Source organism: Zeus faber (assembly GCF_960531495.2).
Source record: "Zeus faber genome assembly, chromosome: 12".
Classification (NCBI taxonomy): Eukaryota; Metazoa; Chordata; class Actinopteri; order Zeiformes; family Zeidae; genus Zeus; species Zeus faber.
Window position 1 is genome coordinate 14,453,659 of NC_137196.1, and position 13,275 is coordinate 14,466,933.

Sequence of the window (13,275 nt, forward strand, 5' to 3'; positions counted from 1 at the left end):
TCACCCCAGGACCGGCTTTTTGGGGGAACATTGCAGGCTGATGCGTCCAGATGAGCACGTTCTAATTTGCCCGGGGCCCAGGTTAAGGCTCGGCCGGCGGCCCCCGGTGGATCGATGGCTTTATTTGCCTAAAACGCCGGCGTGGGGAGAACGGGCTCACGGGGGTGCTTTTAATGCCGCCGCCGCTCCGAGGACAACTGGGCGATATCGATTGCGCCCGCGTGGAACTACGTGTGCCTTCGGGGTAAGGGTCTATTTGTGTCACCCCGGGATGGGACGGGGGCTCGACTGGAGGAGCCGAGAGCCCGGCCAACGGAGGGTGCCAAAAACATCAAAACAGCCATGTTTACAGATTACCCAAAGGGAAAGCAAATTACGGCAATTATGCAGACGGTGGGAATACTGGTGTATCGCCGTACCTGCTATTCCGCCCAGAGACGACTTTTATGAAGCTGGAGCACAAAGCAGTGCTCCGTTTGATTTGATGGCAGCGGCGGGCACGTGGGATTCATCCAGAACGAGGCTGTTCCCGGAAAACGCAAAACCTGTTCAACATGAGAGGAATTATTTCAAACTGTGAAATGTGAAATCAGCATGAGAAGTAAACGCACGCAGACATATAAACAACAACAACAATAACAACAATGACAGTGAATCGTCGTGAAGAAAACACCCCGAATGGAGCTCTGACAAGATGGGGATATCAGCTCAGAAACAAAAAGGACGACGACCGCGACGAGATCAGGCCTTTTGTTTGCAGCCGTTGTGACATATTCACGACGGACGCCAAAATAGTCAGATTCCTGCTCCATCCCCCGGGGAGAGCGGGCAGGACGGTGTCACATCCAATTACTGCTGCACACTGCAGAGGTAAATCAAAACCCGCGCCGCGGACTCCGGAACGCCGAGGTGCGCGCGCACACGCGCCTGCACGCGCGCAGACGCGCGCGCGCACACACACGCACAGACAGCACAGACACTGGCAATATTCCACAGCAGACAACGGCAGCATTGACACTGACAGGACATCGGAAAAAAGCCATTTTCCTGGTCGCTGGGAGGCCACGTATAGATTGAACCGGAGAACAGGTTGTGGTTGTGGTCGGGAACCTGAAAACACGCAGAATCGCTGAGTCCGAGACTCGTACGGGCGTGGATACGGAGCACCCAGCCGGTTTTAAGTGGGGATAATCAGGTCAGGTTTTGGGTTTTTTTTTTTTCGAAAGGGATGCCTTTTGTCTCCTCCTGCACCGTGGTCTCTGGGAGGGCCGGCGCCGCGGAGGTTTGGGCGGGGGTCTCGGCAGAGCGTAGCCCCGGTTCACCCCGGAGCGGTGCGAGGCTCCTGCCCAATAAAACAGGCTGCCTCCCCGGGGCCCGTCCCTCAAGCCTCCAGTCAGCGCTTGTTTTTGCACCATTTATTTAGTGTGACACATCTCCAATTAAACCGCGGAAGGCTGGTGCATTTCCCCCCATAACTACCTCTTATACCTCCCCACAGACCCTCCGTCACACCGAGCGGGAGAGCGAGAGGCAAAGAGTGAGAGAAAGAGAGAGAGAGACGGTGGGAGAGGGTAAGAGAGAGAGGGAGGATAAGAGAGAGAGCTCACACCTTGCCTGGCAGCTATGTTCGCAATGTCATTTTCCTCTTTGCACTTAGGAGTCTCCCTAGAAAGGTGTCCTGAATTATAATAATCTAAATATTGAACAAGATAAAACGCCCCAAATGATCATCCCCATTGTTTGCCCGGCCATCACTGGATGAAACACCATCTTCGGCCGTGATTAATTGAAAGATATATGGAACAGATGATGAGAGAAGCTTTTCAGAAAAGGGGGAGAGAGAGAGGGAGAGAGAGAGAGAGAGAGAGAGAGAGGCTGAAGGGTTCCATCGCCCGCCGTCCCCTTCAATCCATGTTTGGCCAAACGTGTGCGCACGGCTGCGCCGCGTTTGTGTTTGGAAAGGCGTCTTTGGTGAAACAATCTTCTGGCTCCCTCCACCCCGCCCCGCCCCGAAATCCTCCCCTCCACCCACCACCACCACCACCACACCCTGACGGCCACAGACTCAGTCACAGGAGGAGTGACTTTGTCTGACCCCGGTGCCGTCTGCGAGAGCGCAGCTGAGGGCGGCAGCTGCCAGGGAGGACTGGTGGGGGGGCGCCCAAAACGCCAGCCCTTGCCAAGCGGCTGGGGGTGGGGCAAGGGTGGGGAGCCCCAGTGGCAGCTGGGAAGGGTGGGGCGGCCAGCTGTGGGAGCAGCAGGATGGTGGGATGACTGGGAGATGCCACTAGACCTGAGCCGGGAGACACAAACACAATACGTAAGCAGCCGGCAAAGTGAGGCGGCCTAGATTTGAGGTTACACGCAGGTAGGCTGACACACGCCAATACAACAACGTACGAAGGCCAGTATCAACTCAAATCCCCCCAAAAATCTAATAAAACACTCATCAGGCCGAGCAGTGGCCCTCGCCGCTCTCCCGTCACGTGCTCCGGCCACACATCTGGCGTGCCATCTGCACCGCTTCCCCCCGTGTGACAGGTAGTCCCTCTCCCACTCTGGAGGGTGCGGGGGGCGACGAGGATGGGCGTAGCAAGGTAATTTGGGGTGTGGACGTGGCCCCCAGACCTCCCTCCCTCCCTCCCTCTCTGGATGCATCTGGACCGAGCGGGAGGAAAGGCGCGGCCTACGAGGGGGTCATTACCGTTCTGGAGACCAAAGCAGCAGATACAGAAAAACAATTACATCATCCTGTCAGGACGCTGCCCGGTGCACAGGTTGATTTATTGTGTTACAGATCCACACGAGTTAAACAACCATGTGTTTGTTTTTTTTTCAATTTATTATAATGTACAGTTTTACATTGCAATGACACAATTGTGACCACTGTTGATGGGGTGCAGAAGGAAAAATATCAAAACAGCCGTATATAAACAAGATGCAGACAGTCAGTCCCCCTCTATGCCACTGTACAGATATTAATATAGTACGCACCATAGAACTGTAAAATTATCAAATCCTTCTCAGAACATTATTTTCACATAGTTATGTTACATATTTGACAGTAACAATGTGTCTATTTCCCCACCCCCCGTACACAATACTAGTTCAATGACTTCAACTTGGTTTTTTGAGGGCGATGAGACTTTCTGGAAACAAAAACAAATATTTTCTGGAGCAAATTCGGCCGTTTGGTCATTCACCAGTTTGCAGTCAATGGACAACGCAGCCTCAATCTCGCTTTTATATTTATACATAAAGAGGCGCTGGCGGGCTGAGACTTCATCTCACTTCTATGTTAAAGTGGTGTTTGCTATGAATCACGTGTCTGGGCACACTGGTCATAAGAAAATAAAAATAAAAACACAACCGCTTTCTAATGGCAAACCTGGTAGAATCCTGTGACTTTTAATTTAAAAAAACAGCCTTGGTTACGTGCTGTAGTTGATTTTATTTATTAATAATAATAATAATAATAATAATAATAATAATAATAATAATTAATAATGATAAAAAAAAAAAAAAGGAGATCTACTGTTTCAGGCGCAAATACGCCAACTGCAAGTATACTGGTTTGTATTTATCCTTTGGGGCTGTTTTGTGCAAGTCATTGAGTCTCTATAAAACCGGGACCAGGTCACTGCAGTGGATGAAACTCAACAGTTACACAGTTTAAAGAAATACACACACACACACACTCACAAAAAAAGGGATTACAAAATGTGCTGGATGGGATCGTCAGAAAAGATCATACCAAAATAAAATAAAAAAAATTAAAAAAAAAAAGGTTACACTGACACGTACACTTTAGGAAGTCAACAACACAGTACTTAGAACTAGTCTCTTAGACAAAGTTATCTCCATCGAAAAAGCATCAAATCCATCCACACGCTGTGGCCGCTCTGACGTGTGCCACGCCCGCTCCCCTCCACACTCTGCTGCTGGCGTTATTGCTTCTCGTAGACAGAGAGCACTATGCGGGAATTCTGTACATTTTAAACCGTCTGCGATATCCAAAAATGTCCCTCTTTGTTCGTAATGTTATACAATAAGGCAGCTCTGTTGTTTATTTGTTTTGTTTTTTTTCGTTTTGTTAAGGCATTGCTGCTTTGAGAAATACCGGACAAAAAGGGCGGGTCTGGGAGTTTCAGGAAAAAAATAAATCAAATTTTAAAAAATGAATCACATTGACAGAGACAACACAAAGAACACGTTTTACAAGTAAGAACCAGATGATTTTTGGAGAATGGAGTAAAATGGATGTTTCTGTGTGTGTGTGCGTGTGCGTGTGTGTGTGAGCTGCGGCCGTGATCTGATTCTACTTAACAGACGAGCAGAGGTCAGAGCTCAGGCAGAAAGGTCAGAGCGGTGCTCTGTTCGGTTGCTGTGACCATCGTTCATTGCTGGTAATTTCCATACTGGCCCTGTGAAGAGAGGTGTGGATGAGTGTGTGTTACTGACCTTTCATCTGAAAGTGAAAAAAAAAACAAAAAACAAAAAAAAAATAAAACATCAATAAATACCAAAACAAACGAGAGACAAATCTAATTGGACATATTGTAATAGGATGTAAACGAGCACATCTGTGGTATCAAACATATGGTACTGCAAACCGTGATTTACAACTTGGTTGCATTTGCATATTTTAACCAGCAGGTGGCAGCATGGCCACACAACTGGTGCGTGGTGAAATGCAGCCTGACCTCAGGTTTCTGCAGCGGCGTGGCTAGTGAGGATACTCCTTTTTTTTTGGACTAGGAGGCAACTGGGCTAAATTCTGTCAAATAACAGTAATCAATGCATTTCTAAACAGGGGTCGAAGTATGCGTTCCGTACTGCTGGAAACCCACATTTAACTCATTTTCATTTTCATGCTTTGATTTGATCCGTAGAATTGTTATCAAACACACAAACTGGAATACTTGTTGAGAGCAGTATCTGGAGTCAATGTGGACTGCACAATGCAAATAAATAAATATAGCAGACAACCAAAGTCATGTGAGCGTTTGCGGTTTCATGACAGACTATGCATGCTGTGTTTTGGGACCTCTTCACTTTAAATTCGACCCCTGGTTACAAAAAAAAAAAAAAAAAAAGAAAAAGAGAAACAAAAAGGAGAAAAATGGAAAAGGCTCAAGACGTAAAGATATAGAGAGAGAGAGAAACAAAACAAATGCAAATAAAAGCTATGTGGTCAAACGTCTAAGATTGGACGTTGAGGTCTTCACAGCAACCATTACCTTTGCTTCTTACAGAGCTAGTCAGGGGTTCAAATCCCTGGGTCTTTATTTCCTCATGTGTCCCTGAATATTCAAAGATAAAGATATCAAAGTGTAGCTGTGGCCCCCACATAAGACCACAGGAAATACAGGGCAACATGTCCATCTCCCTTTTAACACTAGAGCACACTGCATGTTAGGTTTCAGAAGGAGCGCCCTGGACTCGCATGCCATTCTAGCCAGGGCAGATCTTCAATGCCCTCCCGAAATAAACCCCTCAAACCCAGAGTTAACATGTGAAAAAACTACGGCTAAGATTAAACACATTACAAAACCCCCCCACCCACCTCCCCAAACAGGATGTCAGCATGCATAAACCCCCCTAACATCTACTTCCCTGTATCCCTACGTCTGACAGTTCTTTTTAAATACGGGACGCTCTAAGGCCAAGCTACAGACGGGGTCTGGCATTCGGCCGACACCGGACTCATACTCACCTGGTCGTAGCCATAGGGGCGCTGCTGCTGACTCTGCGGGGGCCCCGGCTGGGGGGGGCGGTAGGCCGCATACTGCTGGCCCTGTCCCTGGGGGTAGTTGGGGTACTGTCCCGGGGCACTTTGGGAGGGACCTGGGACACAGATTGAGGGATGGGGTTAAGATCGGCGCTTCAAATAAGAGAAGGGCTGTTGGCTCTTAATACGCAGACTCCAGCCGCATCTCTAAGCCTGCCTATCGGTTCGGTTTGGCACCTGTAGCACACACTTCAATTAAGTTTTGATTGAAAAATGCACTCCATCGCTGTACCCTTGTACCCTGCAAGTTTACAATCAAGAAGGCTGCGAAACGGAGGAGTCGGCGCCCGGCTCGGACCGCTTTGTTAGGGCTCGGTAATGAGTAGGACGATGTGGATCGGGGGGCAGGGCGGGGCCCCTCCTAATGCAAGGAGACATCAAGGAGATTCCGTGGGTCTTCATTAGCGGAGCAGGCCTCATTAAAAATCACTTCCATCAACCCCCGTACGCTGTAGCGGCGCCGGTGCTCTGAAGGGCCAAGTGAAGCCTGAGCGGGGCCGGAGTCAAACCAAGCCCACGCAGCATCGTTAGGCTCCTAATGCCTGACACTGGCGAGCGCTGCCTTGTGGGGGCCTGCGAGGGAGCGTCTGCATGCCAGATGGATCCCATCATAGCCTCTGCCTCCGAACGCTCATTACCAACATCAGATGAAGGCCTCTGGCTCCGAGAGAGCGAGGCTGACGCATGGAAAGTTAGAGGGAAAGATGGTCGGAGATAAAACGAGCAGAGTTGCAGTAGCTTCCACACTCGCGCACATGGCCCAAGGATGGTACCCATCAGCCAAATCTCCCCCTCCCTTTCCCTCTCTTCTGCTCCTTCCCTCCCTCTCTCTCTCTCTCTCTCTCTCTCTCTCTCTCTCTCTCTAAGACCAGGGGTGTCATATCAAGCAGATACCAGAAGACCAGGAGGAATGCTAATGCGGCGCGAGCCACCTCCACCGATTAATTTTCCATCTCCCCTAACCATTAATTAAGGTGATTCATTCCGTGGTTGGTTAGGGGTGTTGTGACATGTGTTTGGACGCGGACCTTTCCAGGGGCACGCACTGATAAGTTGCGCAAAACAAATTATTATTCAACCGTCTTTCAAGGCGGCCAAAGACAGCGGGCGGCGCCACCTGTAAGAGGAGGGAGGGAAAGAGGGAAACTTACCATAGGCCTGCTGCTGTGGAGGATAGGCTTGCTGGCCTGGGTACTGCTGCTGGGGAGGGTAGCCCTGCTGCTGGGGGGGGCCTTGCTGGTAAGCCTCTTGCTGCTGGCCATACTGGGCATTACCTGCGGGGGGCGACAGTGAGCACCGTCAACTAGTTGACACCTGTAGGAGCACAGGAGACGTCAGAAATCACACCAGAAATTAGTCAAGCTTTTCTGAGGAGAGGATTCTGTTCCCAATGATTGATTCATGGTTCCGCTCTCATTTATTGTTGGATGGAACCCTCGAAAAGTACACGAGGAGCTGACAGAGTGCGAAAAAGGGAAAAAAACTGGAAGCAAGAGGAGATATTAGATCAAATAGCTTTTGGTGTTGCCCGTTATTGTACACAACCTTACCTGGGAGACACTGGAGGAGAGAAAAACTTGTTTGCATTATGAAATATCAAACGTTGATATGCATGGAACAGAAAGGACGCACAGCAGAGAAGGAAATTAAGGAAAATTAAATAGAATTAAGGGGGGAAAATAGGGAATCATAAAAATATGAATTGAATTGTTCAGCTATATCTTAATTGACAAGGAAGGTAGATTTTGACAGAGTGACAAATCTGCTCAATTGAAAGAAATGGCAATTTGTCTGAATTTAAAATAAATTGAAAAGAAAAGGGTAAAGAAAGGTGCTATAGTCAGCAGATGATGAAAGTAAATGTTAATGGACACAGGCAGGCAGGGGGATAAGTTCATTGTGAGATAAGCTTGCAATGTCGTTGTTGCCAAAATAGGAAGGATAAAAGGTCGTAGTGTTTTATTCACATAAATGGGAGGCTTATGGTTGAACCGCGCTGGTTTCAGCCCAGGCCCAGTGCTTTGACGTTAACTTCCAAAAATAAGAACCCCCGCCCAAAACAACGGATTTGACAAAAGCATTATACGTTAATTATGTTAAAGTAAAAAAAAAAAAAAAAAATCAAAATAAAATAAAATAAACCTCACTGTAGAGGACTCGGTTTGGCTGAACACCAATGTTAGTTTCGCAACGATATTCTCACGATAAATATCCTTTGTGGGGATGTGACATCACACATTTTAAATATGTGCGTGACTCTAAAGTTGTCCTGGCCATGCACCACAGTGCTCCTCTTGCAGAAATACACCACGTAGATCACACACCAACACCTTTTCACTCGCTAGACCAACAAGCAGCTTTTGGTTCCTCCCGGAAAGTAAAGAAGACTCTAAATTCCAGAGATGTCCGTGGTGTTCTTCCAGCGTCCTTTAAACCTCCATGTTGCAACACAACTCCTCTAAGTGAATGGTTTTTGTTTTTGTTTTTTTGGTTGCCCCAGGAGTGGTTGGAGGGTTCTCCTACCTTCTGAGGCTCCCTGTCCTGCGTGACTGTACTGGTCCCCATAGTAGTCTTCCTGCCCTGGGTACTGCTGAGGGGGTCCTACATACACATACACAGCACACAACATACACACAAGTAGATTCAAGGTGTTGTTGGGACCAGTGGCTCTGTGTCAAGGGGAGTAAGGATGGTTTCCCTACTGCTAGTTCTGAATTTGCAATCGTCCTCGCGATCGCCCGCCCCCTCTATGAGCTGTTTCAGGCTTCAAATTGAGAAACCTGGAGGCACCGAGGTGTCTGTGAGCAAACACAGTGTAAAAAAAAAAAAAAAAAAAAAAAAGAAAAGAAAATAAAAGAAAATAGTTAAATTCTGAGGAGAGATGAATAGAGAGAAGGGGGAAGGGAGAGAAAGTAAGAAATGTAAAAAAAAGGGGTGTGTTAGGGGAGGGAGAGAGAGAGAGAAAGAGAGAGAGAGAGAAGGCTGTGGCGCTGTGCTGGAGACTTCCTGCCCACTCGGCTCCGAGGGGCCGTACCTTGCTGCGGGGGTCTGTAGGGTGGCATAGGTCTCTGGCCCATGACGTGGTTCCCCTGGCTGACCTGGCCCATCATGCCCATGGGGGTCTGCTGCCCTTGGTAGTGCTGCCCCGCGCCTCCAGGGGGTATGTTATACTGTTGGGTGGGAGGCTGCTGGTGCATCATGGGGCCTGGGGTGGACCGACAGAGTCTCTTGTTATTGGGAAAATGCAGCACATACAAACTCAGAAAACCATCCAGCTTAACAGTGAAGACACTCATTAACTTTTTTCCCCCCTTTACCTTGGTTGGGCTGCATGTTAATGTTTGGCCGGGGCCCGTAGTTCCCCAGGGGCTGGCCCTGAGTCATGTTCATCTGGCTCTGGGCCGGAATGCCCTGCGAGGAAGGGACGGCATGGTTGTAGCCGCCCATCGTACCGTGGCTGCTCGGGGGCATGTTCATGGAGCCGGCGGGCATGTTGGGGGGCTGGTTGGGGCCTGGACCGGGTCCTTGCATGGGCATATGATTAGGCCCTGGAAAACATCCGCAGACTGGTTCAGCCACATAGCTACATATAACTACATAATGAGCCCTAAAATCACAATACAGGAATACATTTGTTTTATGATGATGATGATGATTCTACGGACCTCTGACCATCATAGTTGTGTTGTGCAGTTCATAGCTCATATAGTGACTCATAGACTAACATTTTCCTCTTCACTGTCAAAAATTATATATATATATATATATATATATATATATATATATATATATATATAAAATGAAATGTTATATTCTGAGGTCATTTTATAAAATTACCTCAGAATATAACAAAGTGGGCTGCAAAAAAAGCACAAACCCCATAATAACAGGAATCCAGGACCACCAGAGCAGGGAAATGGGTGACATCATCCTCAAGCAGAGCGACCTACCTCGCAGTACAGTGGTGTTGCTAGGCAACCAAAGTGAGACATGAACCACAAGAAGAGAATGGGTAGAGGGGAAAAAAGGAAAAGAGAAAGGATAGATGCGAGGTGGATGTGTGCTTTTGGTGGTTTTCTGGTGTGTGTGTGTGTGGGTGTGTGTGTGTGTGTGTCTGTGGGATGACACTTACCAGGCATCTGTCCGTTCATCTGGCTCTGCATGTGGGGTGCAGGGGGGGCGCCACTGACCATGCCTTCAGCAGGCATGCTGTGACCGTGGGGAGGCTGGGGGGGAGCTCCACTCTGGTTCATCCCACCAGGGCCCATGGGCATGTTCTGAGTGGGTGGCTGCAGTCGCATCGCACACAGTGGAAGGCACAAGAGTTAAGCTAAATATACTCTATTCTATGTATTTCAATAATAACTGTAACAAATCAGTCAAAACAATAATATATACAAAACATTGGTCATCCTTAAAATTGAAAGCAAATCCAATGGAAGTCAGATTTTGAAGAAAATTAAGTCAAGAGTGTGGAGCATCCCAAATTATGAGGACAAGCGAGGTCTCCGAGGTTAGGATTTTCCCATTCCACGTAGTTCCACAATTACAGCCACAAGGAAGAAAACTGTGCAATATTTAATTTGTAGAAACAAGGAGAAAAATATGAATAAATAAAATGTAACATTATTTAATAATTACCACAAGCCCTGCAATGTGGACGTTATGAGTACTTGCATCCCTGTGAGTGGGAATATTAGGCTTCAAAAAGGTAAACCTTTGAGGGGAATTAACTATAAGTAACAATGAGGGGCATAACTCTAAGATACAGCAGAATGATGAAAACAAATTTCGACCTTTTTTTTTGTTTGCACAGATTAAAAAAAAAAAAAAAAACATGATCTGCACATTGCAACACTCTTGATAAACATCTAATTTACCTCTTGATTTTCACAATATTTCACATGGGAGGTAAGAAACATCTGCATTAACTTATGTTGTGTAGGTACAAGGTAACATTCACAGTGTTTCCCAAACGTAGTTTTTCGATAAACTACTGGATCTCCCCTTGCTCTACCCCTCCTGTACCTGTTCATTCTGACAATCTGACTGACAATCACAGGGAGAGAGAGATGTTCTCTGGAATTATGTTATAAGATGTGGACACGGTAGATATTTTACAAGCCAGCATACAACCACAGGTATATTTCTAACCTGTGGGAAACACTAATTCAGTACAATAAATAGAGGAGGTTGCGTCTCTGTGCAAGACAACAAACTAGAGCCAACACTCACAGCAGGAAGGAGGGACTGCATGTTCTGATTGGAGTCTGCTATCGTGGCCAGGTACACAAGATTTCTGTGCAGCATCTGTTGATACCTGCAACAGGAAGTGACAAAGGATGGTACGTGTTTGATGATTTCATCTCAGAAGACAAGCCCCTCGATCTGAACCAGAGCATTGTGAACGTCTAATTCATTTTTTAAATCTGGAAAAAGATGATGAAGATGCTCAGCACTTACTGTGAACATTCTGCTGTTTTGCCTTTACTCTGGAAGTCCATGATGCACTGGATCAGGTGGTTGTTATCATCTAGTAACTGAAAGACGAGCAAGAGATATATATATACACACATCAAAACATGTATAATTACACTGATTACAGAATGTGAACCATAAAGATCATCATCCCACATTATCTATTCACGAATCAAACTGAAGGAATTGTTCTCAGAAACAGACAAAGACAAACACACACACGACTTGTGCAACACCTGGGCAATGTATTGTAATAGTATTGTAATGATTTAGACGTTAGGCACTGTAATTACTTAGTAATATCGTAATAATTATGACCTTCTCATCCATTGCTATTGGCGCCTGTATTCTTGTTTACATCTTTATTCATCCTATCCTACAGCAGTATACAAAATACATTAAATACACCTACAATGAGCACCTGCCACAGCCTTTTAATGTATGCGGCGCATAATCACAGTTAATATATATATTTTTTGACTGTCAAGCTTTTCTATGCTAATTATCTGTACAACCTTGCACCAACACCTAGCAAGACAATTCCCTTGTATATGAAAATGGACTTATCATTGTTGCTAATATTACACAACTACAACTGTACGTATATACAGTATATGCATATTTTTCGTAACCAATTTGCTTATAACCATGTGCTGTACACATAGTGCTCATACTCAATATATACGCAGAGATGCGCAATTCCCTGCTTTGCATTTCAAATTTTCGATGGAGATTCACTAGTCTGTTGTTTATTTTATCTTTCAAACTTTTTGTTTGGGGCCACATTCTTGCTTTTTTTTTTTTTTTTTTTCTCAAAGGACTTTAATGTGGTCGCCTATTTGTTCTGATGTGGAACAAAAGAAGCGTTTTGCTAGCAGTCGTGGGCTAACAACACCACGGGGCCTTCATTCATTTGGGATGTGATTTCTACTTTAGTTCGGACGATTCGGCCGTACACCGTTCGCTCCCGCACGTGGCCGCTCCGGTCTGAAAGCACCGTCGCCAGTCGCCACGCAGTCGGACTCCGGAGGCTGGAGCCGCTCGGACGGGAAACGGTGCGACGGGCTACATCCGATGCTAGCGCGTTAGCATTAGCCTTGTCCCCATTAGCCTCCGTGTCTCCGACGCGCCGCGGAGATGTGTATTACCTTCTGTATTCCGGCGGGAGTTATGTCCCCCTTTCCGCGCTGCCTGTGGGGTGCGAACGCCACCGACATGGTGATATAGCTGCGAAAGGGACTAAACACTGGCGCGCAAAAAAAGTGGCCGCTGCACTTCGCAGAACTGCGGGAGCGCTCGGACCAGACAGTTTGGAATACGACGCTGTTTGGTAATGGGGTAGTACACTCACGCGGGGGGGGGGGGCGGAGGTTAACTCGGATCATATACGCCGCGCTCCATTGTTTGTTTTGCAGCATCCCTGATGGGGTGAGATTTTATTCCGTCTGGAATTGTAGCTTTTCGATACAAACACATTGTAGCTCGGACACAAACACGAATAACATTTATTAAATACAACAATACACCCCCCTTTTATCTACAAATTGGAAAAGTCTAAGCGTATTCCAAAAAGCCGGGGGGGGGGGGCAGCTCTACAAAGAGGCAGTTTAGGAACTAACGTCTGAATCACTTTCTGTCAAGTGCCAACACGACGAATCGAAGAATCAATCAATTATCAGAAATGTCATCAATAATTAACTGCGTATGTGTTATGTATCATTTTGATATCAACGACGCCCCGAATGAAAGCACCAGACCCGCAAGGAGCACGTCAAATTAAAAAAAAATAAAAATACATATTGGCAGCATGTGACCTTTAAAAATATACTTTTAATTGATTGATTATTATTATTAATTATTTTTTTTTGACACGGTAGCAACATTGAGAATTCCCTGCGTTTGCGTTTATAAACCCAGCTTTCTTTCGGCGCAACCTCCACCCCCCTTTTTTTGGTCATTTTGGCGTCGTCCGGGGGTTATGCGCATGCGCTCTACTCGCACAAGGA

General features: G+C 46.7%; 1 protein-coding gene across 4 annotated transcripts; it reads right to left on the reverse strand.

Moving 5' to 3' along the window:
• Nucleotides 1-3,473: 3,473 nt before the first annotated feature.
• On the reverse strand, nucleotides 3,474-12,541 carry ss18 (SS18 subunit of BAF chromatin remodeling complex). 4 transcript variants are annotated; one of them, XM_080011180.1, is made up of 11 exons: nucleotides 12,418-12,541; nucleotides 11,255-11,331; nucleotides 11,027-11,111; nucleotides 9,924-10,080; nucleotides 9,109-9,339; nucleotides 8,826-8,996; nucleotides 8,315-8,392; nucleotides 6,943-7,065; nucleotides 5,717-5,847; nucleotides 5,241-5,303; nucleotides 3,474-4,424 (listed from the first exon to the last, which is right to left on the reverse strand). In XM_080011180.1, the coding sequence occupies exons 1-10, from the start codon at nucleotides 12,484-12,486 to the stop codon at nucleotides 5,286-5,288; spliced, it is 1,140 nt and encodes a 379-aa protein (XP_079867306.1). In that variant the 5' UTR covers nucleotides 12,487-12,541; the 3' UTR covers nucleotides 3,474-4,424; nucleotides 5,241-5,285. The 4 variants fall into 4 exon arrangements, with proteins under 4 accessions (XP_079867306.1, XP_079867305.1, XP_079867304.1 ...); XM_080011179.1 differs by lacking the exon at nucleotides 5,241-5,303; XM_080011178.1 differs by lacking the exons at nucleotides 3,474-4,424; nucleotides 5,241-5,303 and having other exon boundaries at nucleotides 5,613-5,847.
• Nucleotides 12,542-13,275: the final 734 nt, after the last annotated feature.

What these genes read in the sequence shown, in the direction of transcription:
- ss18 (XM_080011178.1), bottom strand. Translation starts at nt 12,486, where the DNA reads ATGTCGGTGGCGTTCGCACCCCACAGGCAGCGCGGAAAGGGGGACATA. An exon ending in TGCAGTCCCTCCTTCCTGCT is followed by an intron (nt 10,081 to 11,026) that starts GTGAGTGTTGGC and finishes ATGCGACTGCAG; the next exon opens with CCACCCACTCAGAACATGCC. An exon ending in CTACAGACCCCCGCAGCAAG is followed by an intron (nt 8,393 to 8,825) that starts GTACGGCCCCTC and finishes ATGTGTATGTAG; the next exon opens with GACCCCCTCAGCAGTACCCA.